Here is a 22,406-nt window from a genome sequence, read left to right as displayed (position 1 = left end):
ATTGAGCGAGCGCCTCACCTTCATCCTTTCGCTTTGTTTAACTCTTTGTCTCGGCATGTACAGAAACGTCATTATAGTTCTTTAGAAATATGTAATATCTTAAAGGGGCACTCCAGAGCTGTGGTACTGCACTTCCAAAAGGTTGGGACACTCGCAAGGGACAGAACAGACACCCACATATCCTGGCTTTTTAGCCTCCAGAATGGGTTAAGCTCCAACAACACTTGATCCAACATTTCCCATAATGCAACTGGACAACATCTTTCAAGCATCTTCCAAAATGCTTACTCCTTTCAAACCCCGCACTTCCAGCTTGTACCGCCAACTCTCCTCAAGCCAAGAACACTAAACTGTCCACTAACACATAGCTTGCAGAACACACCAGTGTAACAGTCTTGATTATTCAGGCCTGTATGATTTCCTCGATGCAGAAAACACATGTGGAGTCACAGATTTTGATGACAAAAACGTCCCATTTGAATGCTTCGTCTCTCAGACGTGCGTGCAGCCTGTGGCACCGCTGAGGCTAAAACAGGCTCTGCTGAAGTCCATAAGCTAAACGAGCATTAGTTATTTCTGCTCACCTTTTTTCCTGTTGAAGGCGCGGTTCATAGTGGAAAATGTACGTCTCCGGGGTCCCTCCTGAGCGGCTGACAATATTCCACCTGGAAAAGCAGCAGGGAGAAGTTGAGTTAAAAATGGCTTTGACCTCAAGCCTTCACTAAGAGGCAGAATGTCTAAAAACAAACAGTCTGAAGTTCTCTTCTGCAAAAACCAAAAAAAAAATCCCCACCCACCGAGTGTGAGGCAACGTTTAGCTGTCATGTGTTCACGTTAAAGTCCCAGTCCCTCTGCATTACATCTGTTTACCACTGGGCCACATCTTACTCATCTTACGGAGGCTGTAATTCTAATGTTGTGGTGTTGCTGATTACATGCTTACTGTCCGTGCTGTTCTACAGTAAGGACGTGTCTAAGAATGGTGATTTCTATCAAAGGCAAGAGCTGCACAGAAAAATGCAGCATTGTTTACTATAATCTCCTGCCGCAGTCAGTGGAATTATCCTAATCTTTCCAACAGAACTGAACAGGGAATGTTTTTCTGTCTGCATGCTACATTCAGCTGTATCATTGATGCATATTCAGCTACACACACACACACACACACACTCACAGAACCTGAAACCAAATCCAAGTTTAGTCATCACAGGAGAGCCGAACACTGACCTTCGGCGTTTTTTTTCTAATCATCTCCGGGTTTCTCTCCGTAATAAAATTATCTCACACAATAACAACACTGGTAGACGCCATTATTCTACCTGTGCTGACTTACTGCACATGAAGCAAGAGACGAATGTGGGCTGTGATCAAAGTTTTTCTTCTCTCTTTGAATTTACTGTGGTGTAGCTGTGCAGCTCAGCTGTGCCATAACGCACAAACTGGTGCACTGACACTGTGCAATGCTGCAGCAAAAAGGAGCCATTTGTTTTGCAAATGCAAAACGTCCAGCGTGTCTAAAGTCCGACACTTTGCCTTGACTGCTTTCAGACCTTTGCATCAATTCCCCACGAGAGCTCAGCAATCTAGAGGACTGCGGGGACAAACTGTCCAGGACTAGGTAGCTGTCAGCCTGCTTCACAATCAATATTCTTTACTCTTTTACTGACGGAAAATATGCAAGGCCTGCCGCATACCAGCCGCTTCGATCCTTGCCTCTGCAAACAAATTAACTTGTGCTCGGGCAATTTAGAAAATGAATTGGAGTTTTCCATCTTTAGCATTTTCCACTTATCGAGGGAAGCTTGAGCTATTATAAGTTTTTAGTGAATGGAAAAATAAATCCCGCTGCTTGGAACCAAACTTCCAACATGGTGCATCATACCAAACTGTTTCAGAAACATGGCTGATGTGTGAAAACTTTGATGACATGAACATCTTAGAAGATCCACTGGATCCGGGTAGTCACAAAAAAAAAAAAAAAAATGCATCAACAATATACAAGAAACCAGGTATGTTTAAAACGAAAAATTGTAGAGAGCGAGATAAATCATGCAACATTTATCTAAATCATGATAGCAAGTTTCACATGAAGTCATACATGGATTAGACGTCTTAACTGGTCCAAGATTTCAACTTCAAACACTTGTGCAACGTGCATAAATTAATTTTCATAAAACAGGCCTGAACCAAAAGAGACCCGAGGCCAGTCAGACCTGATTCAACGAGACCTGTGGAGCCAACAGATCTAAACACAGAGACAACACCAACACTTGCAGCATCTTCATGCGACACAAGTTAGCAAGCTAAGTCGAAGGAGCAGAAATGCGTGTCCTTCTTGTCCTGTGATGACTTTTATACACCACGTGATCACAGCTCAGGTGTCTCACGTACTGAAGCACACACCCAGGACAATTCAGCAGATCCCTACCTGACCAGATTTAACTGAGTATACGCTGGACTCGGCCCAGCTTGGGTACCTGGTCAGGTCTCTCTGCCATGGAGTACTGTAGTGTATATATCACTTCAGTGACTTCTACACATATCAGCACTTAACGTTGATGCACTGGGTTACTTTGGTCAAATTTAACTGACCAATAAGACCACATTTTAAATGCCTGGTGCTGCAGCCTTCCTCTCATGCTGTTGGTGCCTCTCACAACGTCCCCCAATAAATTTTGTCTTGTTTGCTGCGTATCAGCTTGTACGATGCACAAACAGCAATTGTGAGAGCGGCATAAATGATGCCATTCAGAAAATAAGCTTTTATGATAAGGCATTATCAACGAACTGTCCTTGGGGCTGAGAAATAACATAAAAAGTGAAGTATGCAAAAATGAATCGATCAGTGTAACATGGGAGGGTAATGGGTCATTAGCTTTGACTGAATAGCAGTGAGGAGCTATGCTATTGAGTCAGATATCTTTATTGCTGCTGGGAGGAGCTGATGACAAACAAACACGCCATCCTTAAAAAAAAGAAAGACACATCTCTGACAGAGTGCCAATTATTACTGAATTTGCATCAAACATGTTTTATGGTGATAAGCAACTGTCTCCTCAAAATGGAAAAATGAAAAGCCCTTAGCTGTAGTCTACATAATAAAGGCACATAATGATATGTGGCACATAATTGAGGGAACTGTATCTTGCAGGGGCAAACACAATGTATGTGGGCTCTCACAGTAAGGGGATATTTTACTGCAACGGAGGCCCTGGAAAGGGCTGGAGAAATTTTTAAATGGAACAAGCTTTAGGGTGGGGACTGGGACATTCCTTCGTCTGCCAAAATATCTGTGCAGCTGAAAAAGACAACTTGTGTTCCTTATTTACAGGTCTAATATGCTGACGGTGAAAACACTGCACGGGCAAGTGACCAAGGACACTACTATTGTTTACATTTCACCCAAGATGTGGAGAGCGGATTCTGCAGATCTCAGCACCAAACAGCTCTGCAGTATCTGGACTGCCAACTCAAGACCTTGGCAGTGGTGGCCTTGGTATTTCCCTTATCCTCAAAGCAAGTTAGATATGCTTTTGCTGTGAAATAGAGCTGCATTAAGAAAATCAAGCTTCCCCTCACTGGTGTCTGATTTTTAAATTTTTCTGTATTTATTGTGTATATGTTTTATATCTTTTATAAAATCTTGAGAGAGAGAAAAGCATAAATGGGGATCTTTTATGGCAGGAAGTATAAATACATATATCTGATATCGTAGTTGGTGTTGTTCCTACATCATAATTATACTAATCCCAATTATCACGATGTTGCTCCATCACTGAAACTGACCAAAGTCCTCACAGGGACTAGGTGGATGAATGGGTGAACCTGGTAGAAAGGGGTTCATTTCCTGCTTATTAATATATTGTCAACTTATTATTTCTAGACTTAATTCTGTTTTTTTTTTCAGTTTTCTGGAACAGTTTAATTACCTTTAGGCAACAAAATGACTTGCTTAGGAAAAGATGATGGTTTGGGCTAAAATAGACCCTTTCACAACATAAATCACTTGCTAGAAAGGCCAGCTATGGTGTTGTTAGAGCAACACGGTGATATCAGATCGTGCCATTTGAGCGGCCTCCCTATTTTTAACCAAAATCAGCAGTCTAGAGATGTGGTGCACCTGAGAAATGCATCTAAAATAGGCCTGCTTTTACAAAATTAAAGGAACTCCCACTGAATCTGTGTACCAGTGTTTTAAACATGGATACTGAGGCATGTTTGACAGCTGGTATTATCAGAGAAAAATAGGTGACAACAAACAAAGGATTGGAAATTGATTAGACTTTTTATATCCGATGCTGATTCATTGAAAAAATGCCTAATTAGGCCTAATCCTAATCCTAAGAACATCCCTAAAAATCACCACGAGTGCTATAAATTCTCGAAGCAAAGACCGATCTGTGGAAAAGGTCTGCCAGCAGACAAAGCCGGGCTACCATTTCTGTTTGTTTGTGACATACTGAGGTGTAATGTGATCCTTCGCCTGACACCTGACTGTGATGTCACTCATCCTGATTGACGGCTGCAGTGTTCGGCCTGTTTTAATAGCTTCCTGTCTGGTGATTCAACAGCACCCCCTTGGGAGAACTGTCGATCCCAGGACACACACACACACACACACACACACACACACACACACACACACACACACACACACACACACACACACACACACACACACACACACACACACACACAGACTTAACACTGGGCTGCAAACTTCCTCAGTCTCCCCTCAATGTTTACCAGCGGCAGTGGAAGCAGCAGGTCAGATCTGTTCAGTTCCTCACCAGAAGAGTGTGTGACTGTCTACATACACACATGCAAAAACCCACCCACCCACACACACACACACACAGACTGCACACATGAAATGTGCTCACAGCCTCTCAACAGCACAGTCCAAATGTGTCGTACAATATACTCAACGGACTGATTAATGCCCCATTAATAGGAATGCTTCAACATTATTAGTCCTAATAATGAAAGTCAATGAGCACACCAACCCCAATCAAACAGTAATTAAAACAACAGAATGCTGTTACAGGCTACGATGGTCAAACAGGACACTGAAACACAGTCTGAACATGAGAGTAAAAAAATCCCTCCTGAAAAAAGCTTGTGAAAAAACACTTGAACAGGTCACATTTAGCTGCAGAACTCCTCATACAGACGCAACATGTCGTCTGAATTGATTTTCTGAACTTTAGGTAAAAAGAGTCGAAAAGCTGAAGCGACACTTCACTTACTTAGAACATCATCCTCCAAAACGCTCAGCGAAAACCATGTCCAGGGTTGAACAATTCACCTTCAGTGACTCAAACATTTGGAATTTAGCTCGGGAAAGACTTTCTGGAAATGAGGGCGACCTACTTTGACCCTGCGGAGCCCTCCCTCCAGCCCAAACAACAACCTCAAAATGAGAAATAATCCGAATATAGAAGTTTGATAAAAGTTCCTGCTTAAAAAGGCTTATTCAAAACAAAAAAAAAAGGAAGAAAGAAAGTTGAGGTCCCTTTTCTGAACGCCTCTCCGCCAGTCACTAATCTGACCCATATGCACCAAAAAGGCAGCAGGCTTGAACACTGAATAGAAGCAGAGCGTGCACTGTGGTCCCAACATAATGCCTCAGAAAAGAAAATCAACAAAGATCCTTTGTTTTCCTCACTTTGCTCTCACCCCGGCTCTGGAATCTTGCTGGCAAAGCGCAGAACGTAAGACATCGCAACTACAATCTCTTCATGAATTTAGTCCCAGAATTCCTCAGTCGAATCAGCCGCGGTGTGTAAAAGCCAGACGTGCTCTCTCACAGCCCGTCACTTAAACTCCCGCGGATCAAATGCAGCGCTCTGACATAGTTTATCAAGGAAAAGCACGGCAACCTTTTACAAGCAGAAGCAAACTAAAAGATCTATGGAGGGAAACATGCAAACAACAACAGAGCTGAGATAAAAGCTACTTACTTGCCTTCAGACTGTGGAGGAATAGTAAAGAGGAAGTTCCAGAGGATCTTAATAGTTTTCAGCTGTGGGCCAGATGGTGGTACACTAAGGACTGCAGTAAGGAGAGATGATGGGGTTTGCAAACTCAACAAGAAGCTTTTGCCCGGACACATGATACTTGACATTCAAACCAAACTTCCTCCGCCCACAGTTAGTGCAGAAGAAGTGTTTTGGAGTTTTGCATGAGCAAAAAAAAAAAAGAGACCCCCTTTTCGACGGGAACTGTTTCACTGAGATGACCTATAAAAGCCAACATGCGAGAGGCTGCAGTCTGACCCTTTCGTAGCATGTGATTCATCATCACGCTATGTGCACTGGCAACAGCCTCGGGTCAACATCTTGGCATCAATCAAAAGAGCAATACGGCCCAAACATTATGAAGTAAAAGTCACGATATCTTTCCAACACAAAGCCCTGAAAGCCTCCCTGTGAGATTATGTCAACTTAATAACACCCTTTCCTTTTCTACTGCACTCCAGAAACATTTCAGGCTCAAGGGTTTGAATCCCTGCGGCTAAAATTGGGCTTAAAAACCTGACACTCGATTGTCCTCTTCATCACAAAGCGATGAACTGTCTGGGACACCCTCAAAGTGGAGAGCAGAAGGTGGAGGGGGCGCAGTGCTGCAACTGCCAAACACCTGAAAGTGAGGCCCAAGTGCTCTGCTTTTTGAGAGCTTGTTCTTTTTGTTTTAAACCTCATTGAAATGCCTCTGTGGGGTCTAATCAGGAAGCTGTCTGCTGTCAGCATTTTTAGTGTCTCAGTAAAGTGCAACCAGTAAAGGAAGGGCAACCGACCACTATCTGACGAGCATGAAAGGATTTAAAAGGCAGCGACAGACTGAAAGACAATGGAATTCCATTAAGAAAGGAAGAAAAGGAAGTTACATAAACTCTAATAAACAAATGAATCACACGTCTTCATAAAAACGTCGGGGATGCACAGCTGTCTGTGGTCAGGAACTAAAGTGGAATTTTAAATATCGGGCTTTAGCTGCTTTCACAACAATGGGGACATTCATCCAAATGTAATGAGTGTACTTTGGAGCCAGATGAATTTGCGTCTGAATTAGCATTGATGTGAATGCGTAAGTGCTGAGAGTGCACGTACACGGACTTCAAAGAGCTGCTGCAAAATGTTGCAGGAAAAGTAGCTTCAGAGAATTCATGTTTTGGGAAATAATCAGCATTTTATTTATTTTTTTTTTTTCAAATAATCAGAAGACAAAAAAAAAAAGGTCACAAACAGTTGCCTGCCAATTTGCAAAGGTCATTCAAATCCATGGAAGGCGTTTCTTGTTCTTTGAATCGCATCTGCTTAGAGATTCAGCTCGGTCAGGGCCTTGGATGGCGCCGTGTTTTTGCTGGCCGGTGGACCTTTGGTTTCTGCCTGAGAGAGCATTTAAAGCAGGGAGGGTCTCAGGATTTGGCCTGTTCTGTTCACACTTTATTTTTCTAGGGTTTTCTTTGCCCTGCCCCGCATCATTTCATGTATTGCATCTTGTATGAACAGCTGCGGCGGGGTAAGGGAAGTGGCTGGCCCAGACACTTTCCGGGAAAGTGGGGCCCTTTATGCTACACAGATGCGGATAAAACTGGGCAAAAGAAGTGAAGAAAAAAAGCCTCTGTGATACAGACGAAGTGGAAAAGTTGAAGCTATCACCGATGATATATGTAACACTCTTTTTCGCTCATCTGTCTGCACCATCTAACTGTATGGCTGCCTCTGCTGCAGTTAATGAAGAGTGTCAAGGATCCGAAATTAAAACAGATCGACTCAGCAGTGCATATCATCTAATGAAAGACAAGTTCAGCTCAGCAGCCAAGAAGCATGACAGACACAACAGCTCGAACGCATCTAGGTCGGCAGTTTAAAACAACGTCGGTGAGTCATCTTTTCAGATTTTGTTTAGTAACTAGGCTACAGCACCATAGCTTTTTTTTTTTTCATATTTCATGTTCAATAAGAAAATGTACAAAGAGAAAAATCAAGGTGGACAACAGGAAACAGTACAACAACTAAATATACAGCAGATTTAAAGAGGAATCATCTTGTTTCCAGCTACGTCTGCACTAATGTTTACAGTCCTTATTGTATGCAGTTACAGAGTCCAATTATTTCACTCCTCGCCTGGGATGTGTGTGTGTTTGTGTGTGTTTGTGTGTGTGTGGGAGTGGGGGGTGGGTGGAGAAGCAGGAATGTGCATCTCAATGAGAAGCATCTCAGTGGATTTTCATTGAGATCTGCAGCCTCCACATGATTTGTGTTCCATCAAAGCAGCAATGCAAAGCAGAAATGTGCGATAGCGGCGGCGTGTTTTCCGTTGACGCGGCTGGTGAAAGCCCCTGCACCACTCGCTGCAAAGCAATCGTTTCCATCCACGACTACACCAAGCTGCGCAGTCTGCACAACATTAACACAAGCACATGCTGAGTGATGACTCGTGTCCAACCTGCCCTCGAAGCCTAATACAGCAGGCAGGAATGAGGTTTTGGCGAGACCGCGAAATAAGAAGAATTAAAAACAAAACTCCTGCAGATCAAATGCAGCAATTAACACTGATGTCTTAATTTGCCAAAAGCATAAACACAGCAGCTCCCAACTTCTTGTTTTTTCAGAAAAAGTTGTGATGCTGCGAAAAACATAAATAAAACAGAACGTGATCATTTGCTAATCCTTTTTAACATAGACAGAAAATATATTTAATGTTTGACCTCATCAGCTTCATTGATTTTTGTAAATATCTGCTTATTCTGAATCTGATGCAGCAACACGTTTCAGACAAGTTGGGACAGGAGCAACAAAAGACTGGGAAAGTTGTGGAACGCTCCAAAAACACCTGTTTGGATCATTCCACAGGTAAACAGGTTGATTGATAGGTGATAGTATCATGATTGGGTATGAAAGGAGCATCCTCGAAGGATGGAGCGAGGTTCACCACTTTGTGATCACATGATTGGATACAGGATGTTACTACATGGGCTCAGGAACACTTCAGAAAACTGTTGTCAGTAAACACAGTTTTGTTTGCTAATGACTGAATTCTGGTTTTATTGAAGTTTCAGTTCCAACTGTTTTGGAATCAAGGTTATATTTTCAGCTGAAGTTAGTGAAACCAGACCTGAGAGCAGCAGAAGCACCGTCGTCTTACATGAATCAAGGTCAACACAGGCTGTATCATTTCATTCTGTCCACTGGAGATTTTCACATTCAAATATTAAAGCTAGGATTCATAAGTATTCGTAAGTAAGTAACAAAAACACATAAAAGGTGTATTGAAGACAACATTAAACATGAGTACCAGACTATCACCCTATCGGCTCTGCGAGGCTGTGCTTACCTGTGTGGTACAGCTGAGGCTGATAGGAATATAATTAGATTTATATGTATTTGCTCTTTAAACAAAGTATTGAATAGATTAAATCTAGACCTGATGACGGTGCTCGAAGTTATTGTAATTCATCCTGAGGGGAACATGAATGCCTCTGCAAAATTATGTCAATCCATCCAAGAGCTTTTGAGCCACATCACATAAAAGCTTGAAATGTCAATCTGCTGACGGTGCAAGAAGAAAGTCAGGAGATCAGCGAAGTCATTACAAATTCATCCTCCGGGGACCATGAACAACAGTAATGGGAACATATTGTACAATCATCCTCTAGGAAAGCATTAAAGTGCTCATTAGTCAACAGTTTAGCCGTCACATGTCCATCACAGTTTTCCCTAACAAACATCCAAACCTTAAAGCATTCAAAAGCAAGCAACAAGGGAACGTTTGTCAGTTCTGAAGAATGAGGTGAAATACTTTCTGTCGATTGACTAATCATTTTATCAACCCATCACCCTAATTTCTTTTTTATTCTAGTTCTTCATTTCTGCAGCACAAAGGAGAGGCCTCACCCAAAAACAAGAATACAGCTCTCCATACAACTCCACCTGTTCAGAAACTAATAAACAACAATAAATCTGAAGTCATATGATATCTGAAGGCAACCACCGCAGCTAAGTGCTCGGCTGCTCCAGGAGTCCTTGTAGTTCCTCTGGCAGCCACTAGATGTCTATAAGAAAACTCAGCCTGTATTGAAGATTGAGAGAACCTCAAACTTCTTCTTTAAAATACAATAAGTCAGTAAATGGTTTACTGCTGCGATTTCAACAACTAGAATATCTTGAATATTTATTGGTCAAAATGCTGTTTTATTTTAGAATTGGGTCTGTGGTCCCACACCAGGACTACTGCTGTGAAACTTAGCACTAGGTGAGGCGACGCGAGGCCATATAACAGATATGACGTGTTTGTTTTACAGTGGGGAATATAAATTAGCTGCTAACACAAGTGTCCTCCATTTATTCAATCTTCATGAAGACGCTCCACATGACCTCTTCTGTATGGATGTTTATCATGCCTCTGTGGTGAGGGTGGGCGGAGGGGGTATGCAACGAGGGGGTGTCAGCAAGAACAAGTGGAGTACTTGTGCATACACTCACATTAGAGTTTCAACTGCCAAAATGTAAACTAGCATGCTACACTACCCAGTTATATCTCATTTATCTAAAGCTTTGATTTTTTTAATCAATAATTTAATAATAATGTACCATCGACATAAAAATCACAGCAAAAAAACAATTATTTCGGTGACACCGAGGTTTTTAACGCAAGAAAAACATGTTCTCACTTGTGATGTTCTCGTCCAGTCGCAAAAAGTTGCTGGTGGGCAACAACAAGCCTCCAAGTGCATTAAAATTAATTTTTTAAAAAGGAACAGAGCACAAGGAAATCAATTTACCTCCAAACTGTACAACAGAAAAAGTCAATAGGTCATGAAATAACCTTTTTTTGCTGAATCTACACTTGGAAGCTAATTAAAAGAGACAAGCCGTGTATTATCCCGAGGTACACGGTAAAAGCGGGAAGGTGTCTACTGTTCCTGTCGCTGCAGAGCTACACGCTTGCTCTAGACAGCTGCAAAGGTCATGTTATGTCTGTTGCTATGCTGTACTATTGATAGGAATAAATTAACTATTTTGGTTTCATTCAACTGTTCATAATTCACCTTCAGTCTCAGCAGGAGGAAATCTATGAGACTAAATCCTCAGGGATATGAGAGACAAAAGGACCCAACAGCACCAAGTGAGTGGAGGTGCTCATTTTAGTTCTGATGGATTCTGCATCATTAGTCACAAAGACATGAAACCTGAAGCCAACGTATCCGCTGAACAGTATTTTCAGGAAGATTCATGTCCACTATAAATTACCGTTTCTGCTGGCAGTCTTGTTGTTCTTCATCCTTTTCTTTTCTTTAGTTTTAATGACTCAAAACTTGTTTGGCACAATTACTTTTGCAAGCGTCACAGCAGGCAGCTGCTTTCAGCAAACGAGCCCACTGAGTGCTACCGACACACAGAATTAGCGACTAGCGGGTGATAAAAGTTTGTCATTTAGCAGCTGAACAGTCAAATTTCCCTCAGCAGTTGGTAGAGACCAAAAACAGAGCTAAAAGAGAGCGAATATTGAACTCGTTCATCAGGCCGATGGAAACATGATTTTAAATTAATGCTTACGCGACTGTAAAAAAAAAAGTCAAAGAAGTCATGACTTCATGAATCTCATGTCATTGATCTGATATAAAATGCAGCTTTGTTCTATAGAAGTCATATTCTTATCACAAGTGTCAATGCACTATTTCAGTGTGACTGATCTCAGGTGTGCAGGAATACAAACATGTTTCTCAGTGTAGTGTTTTCCTTTGAATTTCAATCCACCAGATACATTGAGATTTTGTGAATCCACATAATCTTTTCTTCAAATCCTCCCACTTTTTACCGAAGTCAATACAACAGAAACTTCGAGGCATGTCAGATGGTCGAAGGCCTGCGCAGGTTGTGCTTGCTGGCTGAGTTCATGCGTTCATATGGAGCCATAAGGCAGAAAGATGACAGCAACTGACAGCACGAGTCAAACATCAGAACGAGCTTAAAGGCCAACTCCCAACATGCAGTTTCTGTAACTTTACAAATATCAATGCTTTGTGATGTTTCCTTCCCTGAGAAATCTTATGTAGCGCGCGCACACACACACACACACACACACACACACACACACACACACACACACACACACACACACACACACACACACACACACACACACACACACACACACACACACACACACACTACATTATGCACACTTAGTGCATTCTAGCACAGAATTACCATTAATTAACTGCAACTTAAGAAATCTGCAGGCAACAGTGATCGCTCCATCTGAGGAAACTCATGGTGACTCATGCTGAATGTGAGTGATGCACGTCATTTCTGAGATATTTGCTCGAGACCGATCCGTATTTTCAGGTACAAAAGGAATGCGACAGGATTATTTGTGATTTCATCAAATCCTGCCAATATATGACTGATTAATTAATTCACAGATCAGAAACGTATCACCATGGTTTGAAAAGCACAGCTGTACTTTGGACATTAATACAATAACTGTCTGTCAAACCAAACTAACTTTAAACACCTGCTCTCACCACTACTCTTATACATACACGTGTTCAGAGAGCAGTGAGCCATTCAGCCACTTCTTACCAACCTTGAATGCCAGTCATTTGTAGGTGAATCCACTTTGTAGAAAAAATTATTTCATGCTAATCACACTTTTCATATCTATATAAACAGTTGTATGGAACCCTTAACGACAATCACTTTAATATTTTACAGGCCAAGAACGAAGTGGAATTGATTATCCCTTAAAATTACAGTAAAACTTGACAAGTTATGATACGTCTGAGTTACTGTCGCCTCTTTAAGCAGAGTTCAAATATGCCTCAGAAACAGTGCTGCACGGATGCACAGCCACAGCTGAGCTCCAAACTGTGCCTTACAGGATGAGAATATAGACTACATGTAGAAATAGACATGTGTGCATGAAGATATTTACGCACACACACACATGAATCTATCCTCAGTGCATTTTAAAAAACCCTTAAATCAAACTCAACCGGAAATGAATCCTGTGAATATGAAATCTTATGAGTCATGTTATACCACACCTACACCAGGAGGAGGAGTGTCATCCGTAGTGATCAGAGTCCCACTGAGCAGCAGAAGTCATGGAAAATTCTATGGCCGTCAATAATCTATGCTTTTCTGTGTGAGACAGGATACAACGTGGCCATATTCCATGTTGTCTCTATCCCACAAGCTGTTAGGAGGTTCATGAATTGCACCAAACGTCTCTTTACCAGATTACTTATTATCATTATTATTATTTATTATTATAAGCATTGCCATCATTGCCATCATCAATAATGATGATAATAATAAAAGTTATGGTGGGAGGGAACAGGGAGCAGTGAACACAAATTTAATGCAACCAAACCGGCTGTTAGCAGCTGTATAATCCGTATGAATGTGTACATTTCCACTTCAGGACACATTTACAACCTGGTCCCACTGACATTAAGATTTCACAGGCTTGAGACATGCTCGTAGCACCTGAGTCTCAAACCTCAGTGGATGCTGCTTTCAGATACAGCAGATGGAAAGTCATCTTAAATGCAGATCTGTGGAAAAATCCCACTTTTGCCTCAAACGTTTGTGGCTGCAGCTCGCTGATATTTGCTGGTAAAGGGTAGATCTCTTCAGAACGTGTCAGACCATTTCAAAGATAGCTGCACTTTAGTGTATCCTTCAGACGGTTCTCCAGATAGGAGGGATCGGGAGGACTAGAAATATCTTTTGAATGGCACATATGAAATGTGTTTCAGCCTTCTGACTCTGCCCTGATTACCTCTTTGGGATCTCTGTGTAAGAGCTGATGGTAGACTCACTTGTTCTCAAGTACTTTGCCTTTTTTAAGGCAGTTTACAGGCATGCATTGCACCACAGGCTCTTTGCCTAAACAATTCCCTTTGACAGCCTGTGACAAAAGAATCGTATGAAGCCAAACCCTCAACATCATATTTAAGAACCGTGGTGCAGCTTACTTCTATTAGCCGAGGAAAAAATCCCCCACAGAAAGCAATTCTTCAGCAGTTTTTAAACCTTAGAGAATGACCTTTTTTACATTCAATACTTATTATTACATAACTCTGTTCAGTATCTTATTATATTTTCCATGCTTGTTAGGCTATAACAGAATAACCCCAATGAACCGTGTTGAAAGTTGTGCACTGAAGCTAAAAAACAGTCCCAGTTGGAACAGAAAGTGAACTTTTGGGAAGTTGTCCTTTGAGAGTGTCTGGCAGCTGAAATCTATGGAGCTCTGGGCTGCAATCTGAAATCATGACATCTTTTATTCCTTCTTGATGGTGATCATTAGGGATTCAATCTGTGACAAAGCTGCGTCTTGATAACTTCACGAGGAAAGTAACTGTGTGCTGATGAATCTTTTGCCAAATCTGACTTTTTTTTAAATGAGAACCTCACATTTGCATCATGAGTCAAGTTTATTTATCTTGTTCCTGATCACATTCACAGGCTAAAGTGGTCTCACAGTGTCTCCAGGACTCTCCAGAGAATCTGCCACCAAAACCTAATTAAGATAAGTACCTCAATCAAGACAAAAAGAAAAAAAACTACTGAGAAAAAGAGGTGCTAAACCTGAAGGCTTCAGAAAGAGAAATCCCATTACAATTACTGCAATAAAGACCCTTTCAATGGTGTGGTTTCCACTTTCAAAGCATCCCAAACCTAATAAGAATCTTAACTGCAATGCCAAACCTTTAGCTAATTGGCAATTGCATGAAGTTGAAACCATTTCCTGGCACTTTTTTTTAACAATGTGTCTACCAGGATCTCAGTATTACAGCTGATTTTTTTGTTTTTGTTTATCCTCATTATGTCTGTGAAGCATAAAATTGAAAAACTAAGGGAACTTTTCTTTGGCAAACCACAGCTGGGTGCAGTGCTTGCACGCAAAGGAAAATATGGAAGATTCTACCCTGAAAACCTAAATTACTTTAAAAGCAAATGTGTAGCTTCAGCAACAGCCCTCGATGTTCTTAATGTTCGTGTCAGCCATCAGTATTTGGATAATGACTGTACAGATTTGTCAAGGGCCATCATCTGAAGCCGTCCGAGACAGCAAGTAACAAGCATGGCCGCTGCCTTCTCAATCTCAAGCAGCAGTCATTTCTAAATGATTTCTCCTTCAATCCCTCCGGGCACACCCTTCGCTAACTCGTTAAATAAAACGAGGTCTCAAGCTGTAAACAAGGTAGTTTCTAAAAAGAATTGAGAGATCAAGATCTTTAGCATCAGTAAGACAGAAACTAGAACTGGGTGATGTGGTGCATAATGGCAGGTTCCCATTACATTTTCAACTGCCTCAGGACTGCAGACATGTTTCATGGGAAATACAAATGCAGCTTTAACTGGGGAGACACTCTCATAAATCTTAAAAAAAAAAGATTTCAATGGCCCATTTGTGCCCCAAATCTACCTTAATAATTTACTTCCAATCTGCACTCCTGTTTCTGCATGATAAGACATTCCCCAGCTTCAACATAAAATCTGGCCAAAGTCATTTATACAAGGCCGTATTTTACTGTCGGCAGGTGTTTTACATGTACAGTTCTCACTACACTGCAGAGGCAGGCCAGCTCTATGTTCAAAAGATATATGAAAAGACTTTTCAGGTCATGTTTACTCTGATTGACACTCAATTATACAAGAAGTGCACGAGGAGCAGAGCGGGCACTCGGCACAAGCCCAAAAAGGTGCACAGAAGCTCAGATGGGACTTGCATGATAAAAGACCTCCTGCGACCGTACAAACTGTCCTCTTTTAAATGGTAAGCAAGGTGCTGCTACAGAGGCACACCACTCTATGTGAAGTCCAGCCAAAAAAAAAAAAAACTTTGATCACATTTTCTACGACGCTGCCATTCTCAATGGAAGAAAACATCAAAGCTTCAACTTTATAGCATAGCGCTCTCCTTTTCTCTGCCTCTTTATCACTCTGCGTCCTGACTGTGCCTCTGAGATAATGCCTCAGACACACAGTGTTGTGTATTTCTACCTGACAAAAGCACGTCTGTGATCTGGGCCACAGAGAGCGAGGAAGTCTGTGATAACTGATGTTTTCCTTTTCATCACTTATTTACTCATTTAATAATTGATCTTTAGTGAAGACAGCGCCAGAATATGAATGTTCAACAACGATGCAGAATTGACATATTAGAATACCCATGCAGTACACTGCTTGACCTGCACACTTGCATGTGCATATACATGCTGTATACATGTACACGCATCTTGACGCTGCAAGTGTCAAAGGCAATGCAGCTGAGCCCAGTGGAATTACATCATGTTAAAGCTCAAGATACATCTTGAGACAAAGCACCTCTTTAGCTTGCAAAGATATTAAATATTTCAAGCAACTAAGTCAATGAAAAACAGAAGCTTTTGTTTTTTGTCCTTGAAAGCCAGAAATGTGAGCAAATTTTACTTTTGAACCACATGAAAGCATGTTATAAACAGCATACTTAACTAATTGTTAAATGTGTATTTCAAGTCCAATATCTAACAAAAAGCAGCAAAGCAACATAAAGCAGCTGGCTCCTTTTTTTTATGATACTTCACTTACTACTGATATCAGTTCATATATATCATGTGACAGGAGTGTACATGATGAAAACTAACCCACTATGAAGAGGGTTCATAAAGAAACACAGAAATCATAAAGTCCACCACCACTGCTGAGATATTTAGCAGGAGAGGTGGGAATCACAGAGTAACTCACAACACAATACTATCACGATATGTTTCCCACATTAACAACGGTATCACAATACAGCAATTCTGCTATACTTTGTGCAATTTCAGTCAGTTTCACAGATTTTGACAACTGAGATTAAACAAAGTTCATGTCCACGTATGGTATCTTAAATTGGAATGGGTATCAGTTAAAATATCGATATTTGGCCCTAATGTACCGATAATGTATCGCAAAAGGAAGTAATCCGATATATTCTCGTATCGTATATTTTTTATTCCAACCCAGAGCCCGGCATGTCATCCCTAAGCAGCAGCCTCCAGGGCTGAAAAATGAAGCCAAAGCCGAAGTGCCAAAAACTACAGTTCCTCGAATGGCCACTTGAGACTTGTTCCAAAGGCGAGTCAATCCCCATAGACCCCCGTATTAAAATGCCAAACTTTACAGCAGAAATAAACATGTTTACAGCCTGCTTTTGGTCTCTAAAGCTAATTTCCTCATTCATGAAAACTGTGCAGGGGATGAATTTCTATTTAACCCACTCCTTTACATTATATCAAGGCTTAGAGTTCATGCAGAATTGTTGGCATGGCCTCTTTGACTGACAGCTAGCCTCTCGCTTTCAACAACCAAGCCTCATTCAGCCCATCTCAGCTCCACCCACGCTCCACCTCTTTGCCCACTTTTGGATTAGCTGGGACTTTGGTGGAGCCAGGCGCTGCCAAGATGGTGACGGCCGGAGCCGCTGTCGCTGAGCTTCACAATGGCTCTTCAGAAACCTGTGGGTGACATCACGTCCATGTTTTAGACAGGCTACAGTCATCCCCACTCTCTCCCCCGCTTCCTGTCTCTCCAGCTGTACTGGCAAATAGGGGCAAAAAATAAAAAAGACAAAAAAATAGCTCTGAGAAAATAAACAGCATGGCATCAAAATGTCACCTTCGTCTTTGTTAAATCACAAAGCAAAGAAAACCTGGCAAGAAGATGCACGGCTGAATACGGCGCCAGAGCTGAACCACATGCCACAATGTTCAGATCACCAAGCAGGTTTTATGTGCATGAGGAGGATCCTGGTTGAGGGGGATGTGAAGTAGGAGGTGTAACTATGTAATGACACTGATATATAATGATAACTTCACAGCCAGCTCTGGAGTGTGCATAATAGGAGATATGGAGCCTTACTGTTACTGTGGACTGTTGCTGTTCAGGTTTCTTTGTTGTGCCTCACTCATCTACAGGCTGCTGGGTGCTCATTAGTGCAGCATCTTCTGTGGGCAGCGAGAGACAAGAAAAAAAAAACATTCAAGAATCAAGCTTTCAGAGATGAACGAGCGCTGCTGCACGTCAGCTCTCTGTAGGGATTACATAAAGCAATTTAACACAATCTACACAGTTATCTGTCTGAAAGCTATTAATTCAGCTCAATGTGAGAAAATTCATTTGTTTGATTTAAAGCGTTTCAGCTGACGTTAAGGCTGTGACAGATAAAGAAAAGCGTTTTTTTTTTTTCTGTTTACGCCATCAAAGTGATACAGAGATTTCTCTGCTGAACTACGTCGACCTCAAACTGAGAAGAGGAGGAACGGTACGTCGAAGCTTACAAGGTGACACACGTTCCCTGTCAATCCTGTCAGCTTCCTTAAAGGGTTCGAAGTCCATGGATCAGAGAACAGGAAGTGGAAATGAACACAACACAACAGTAGAAAAAGAGTATATTCAAGCACAGCAGTGGCATTAATGTGTGCTTGAAGACTGCGGCACATGAGAAATATGTTTTTACTCACGCACCATAAATGTGCCTTCTTTCCACTACTATAAAGCATTTTTTTCCCATCAGAAGCTGTGAAATTTATAGCTGCGTGTCAGCCATGTAGATTTGTGAGCTGTCTGTTTTTATTCATAGTTTAAAGAAAGCAAACGCATTGATCAATCACTCTGAAAAGCACAGTGTTGAAAAGACAAAAATCAATGAAATGCTTCTCTGGCAAATCTGAAATCGAAAAGCATTCAGTCCCATTCACTTGAACGCTACGTCTCTTTTGTCTTTACAAGACCTTCAGTCTCTCAACTTTCCTCCCACGTGACTCCTGGTTTAATATTTCAGAACCGAGCAGATTCTTCTAAATCATCAGCGCATTTTGGCCGCTATCAGAATGATATCTGAGAAGTTCATATTAGCACTTTAAAAAAAAAGGAGTCAATCCTTGCGAGACTGAAGTGGTTGTCCTCACTTGATAAATGAGGGCTAAAGTTTTCTATTATAGCTTACCCTGTAGTACTGCACAGTTATCACGAGAGTGCCTGAGGAATCGGTGGAAGTGACATTCAGAGATAGATGCAAAGGGCAAAGAGTGTGCATTAATAAGGGCTGGGAGAGTACAGCGTGCAGGATTTTGTTGATACGTGCTGCTGAATATTAACCGTGCACACACAAATTTGGAAAATTTCAAAATGTGAGGCATTAGAGACACAATAACATGTCAGTGGGTAGCGTTCAGTTTAAATTCATAATATTTATTGCTTTGTCCTGCAGGTTCATGGTGCTAGCACTGTTAGAAATGGCACCAAAGTCAAATTCATCAGCAAAACGCCACAGAAAGAAAGATGAGAGGGCAGATGATTAGAAAAAGTGTTAAGCAACTCTGTTTAATTCAGATCTAAGAGACTGAACCTGCTTCTCATTATTTATTGAAAATAAATGTTCTCCAAATCTCAAATCCTTTAATTCCCAAAGCTGACATGATCAACTTCCTATTCCTATCTCCATCTGAGGAATAATGTAGGATGGATTTTCTCTCAGGGATAGATCTGTTCATGTGGGTGCCTTCTGGCATCTCACAGGACATATCATGCTGAATAATGTAGGAGAATAGATAAACAAGCAACTGCCATTTTAATCTCCCCTCAAGCAACAAAGTTTAGGTTTCAGAAATTTGGTTTTACATCATAGATCTTTGCAAAACAAACAGCTGTTTTGGATGCTGTGCAAACTGAGGAACAAACATTTATTACACCTGAGATATAAACAATTCCAACATGTGAATCAATAATAGTTTGGTAGGAAATAGTGGGCAGGAAACCAACTGCTGCATTATTTGTCCATGTGTTAAGTGCACGTTGGAAAAATACATGAACGTTGACATACATTTATCCTGTTCCTCCTAATCAGTGAAAGCCAATCACCCAAAAATCATAATTCAGATACACTGCCAATGAGGAGCTGGAAGTCCCGAGGACAGGGGTGGGTTACTCATCATGAAGGAGGGAGGTCTACTGGATTAGCCTTCTTAGGCAAGTTCTGTCAGTTCAAAGAAACAGGCCTTCATAAAATATTCCGAGTCAAGTCAGGTTTATTTGTATGGTTCAACATCAAATGTGACTCGAAGGGATTTACGGGCCTAAACCATGAACCCGGCTCAAGATCTCCAGGACAACAGAAAGCTCCCAAAAATCTGCAAAGTACAGACCTCATCCAGCCAGACCTGCAGCAGAGGAACTGTTACAACCACTAATAGTACAAGAAGATGGCTGTCGCAGAAAACTTATAAAAGGTCTAATATTAATGTAGTAAATCCAGTATAAGACAGCTGAGTCCAAGATATACGTCCAGGGAAGGGGGAGATGACTAATTAGTGAAATCCGTTCTTCACATTGCTCCAGGTGCAGGAGGGAGGGGTCCGGGGTTCGCGTCACAGGACGGAGCAGTCGTGGGGAATTTAATGTGTCTGAACGGATGAGGTCACGGCGGGCGGCACCTTCCACCGCACACTCCCATATAATAATCCTCATTAAAACATGAAGTTTACTTCCCCCTGGGCTCCGAATCACGAGCTCCCTGATAACGCGGGCGGCAGCACAGATCCAGGACGCGGCGCGCTGGAAGTGGTAGATAAGAGCGAGGGGACACACAGATAGCACCGGACTGGCTCCGACCCATCGTGCTTCCTGAGGGGGAGGACCCGGCCTGCGTCGGGCAGATGTCAGGTTTGTGTACAAAAAGGTACGAGCTGGCATCTTAAAACCTGCAGCGTCCGCGCCTGCACGGACAAACGAAGGCCGTCACGATGCATCAGCCTTGAGAGATTTGAGAAAATAGGTTGTTCAGAATAACTGGACTGGACAGTTGAAGCGAAGAATAATTCTACTTTTAAAGCGTTTAACTACTCGATCGCTGTTAATCCCGATGGTGGAAAACTCGTTATTTTACAAGCCACGTCTTGTTGTTCATGGCTGACGTTTGAGGCGAAAACTATGATCAAAACACCTCAATTACAAGAACCGCTATTAGTACGATTGTCAAGGTTTCCTATGAATGAAACTTTATTAACAACATCCTATGGTCCATTTAGCAGCTGTTCTGGAGCTTTCAACAAGCACAACACAGATGAAATGTCCTTAAAGTGCTCAACCAGAAATGCAAATCTCCTTCTGCTGATGAGGATCATGTGATTTGACTGAAAGCTCAGGAAACGCTGCTTGTGGCGATATTGTTTTCTCGACTGCTGTTTCAGAAGACACAATTCAGAGTCCCAGCTTTGATGTGGATGAGAGGTCCTTAAAGTGCACAGAAAATATGGGAATCTGAACATCCATAAATCCACGACAACTCAACAGACTCCATCTGCCGAAACATCATATGATATGATCGAAAGCTCCAGAACAGCGACTGAACTGACAGTGAGCTAATGTTAACTAATGTTAATAATAATGTTACATACTTGGAAAATCACAAAAATGTTGATTCACCGACAACATTTTTCATTTGTTTTCCATCAAAATTGCTAATCTTGCAATGCACAATCCACTCATAGCGACCACGGCATTATGGCGCTTATGTTCAGGCACTGACAGCAAAGATTATGACCTCTTCTAATACAGAACAAGTCAGCAGTGACTTGAAGACACAAGATTATTTTATTAATGAAGGATCTTTCCCTAAACTTAACCAAAGTGCTTTTGCTGCCTTAACTTCAATCACAACATGGATTCTGAACATTGTGTACCTCCCAGACTACCTCCCTGCGGCTCCAGCATGGGACATAAAATGTAGTGTTTCATTCAAAGAAACTTTGTCTCCAATCATTATCCAGGCAGTAATTATGTTTCGCCGCAGAATAACTGTGAATGCAAATTAGCTGTACATGAATGCACTTTCCATGCAGGGTTGGCGCTACATCATATAAACCGCAAACCCTACAGACATTGTAAACATGCATCCATGTAGCCAGATGTTCACGGGGGAGTGCATGAACCCATATCCAACACGTGGTCTGGGTGGAGACTCGTGCATCAGAAACACACGACGTGTCGATCAACGCTTCTTTTAATCACAGCTTTGTGCTTTAAAATCATTCTTGTTTACTTTCCTTATTCGTCTGCAGCCTCGGATCCAAGCAATGCGGTTATTGGGGAAAGAGGTTAGCTAGGGAGATTTTCAAAAATAAGATCCGGGAGGCAGAAAATAAAATGATGTTTCCATCACCTGGGTTTGGAGATGAGAGGCGGGCGCCCTTCAGCATACAAGCACATAGGGAGGAGAAAATTGAGTTGGACATCTAATGAATAAAATAAGGTCTGAATAGTTCTACTGAAAAGCTGAGAAATAGGTAAGAAGTGCAAATGCTGTTTATTTAGTGTCATAAAATGCATCTCAGTAGACTAGAAATATGGACACACACACAC

At 41.6% G+C, this 22,406-nt stretch overlaps 1 protein-coding gene across 7 annotated transcripts in view; it reads right to left on the bottom strand.

Annotated features, from left to right (window-relative positions):
• The window catches only part of gulp1a (GULP PTB domain containing engulfment adaptor 1a), a 70,863-nt gene that overhangs the window by 24,528 nt on the left and 23,929 nt on the right, over positions 1–22,406 (bottom strand). For 2 of the 7 annotated variants that reach the window (XM_041950523.1, XM_041950517.1), the window contains exons 2-3: positions 17,907–17,992; positions 585–665 (exon numbers count right to left, since the gene is read on the bottom strand). In XM_041950523.1, the coding sequence (XP_041806457.1) occupies positions 585–612 (28 nt within the window). In that variant the 5' untranslated portion in view covers positions 613–665; positions 17,907–17,992. Of the gene's footprint in view, positions 1–584; positions 666–5,249; positions 5,401–5,679; positions 5,697–5,963; positions 6,094–17,906; positions 17,993–22,406 lie in introns of those variants that run through there. The other 5 variants (XM_041950518.1, XM_041950519.1, XM_041950522.1 and 2 more) reach the window with 5 other exon arrangements.

The sequence above is a fragment of the Chelmon rostratus genome, chromosome 13 (genome assembly GCF_017976325.1).
Source record: "Chelmon rostratus isolate fCheRos1 chromosome 13, fCheRos1.pri, whole genome shotgun sequence".
Lineage (NCBI taxonomy): Eukaryota > Metazoa > Chordata > Actinopteri > Chaetodontiformes > Chaetodontidae > Chelmon > Chelmon rostratus.
This window is presented reverse-complemented; position numbering and strand designations above follow the sequence as displayed.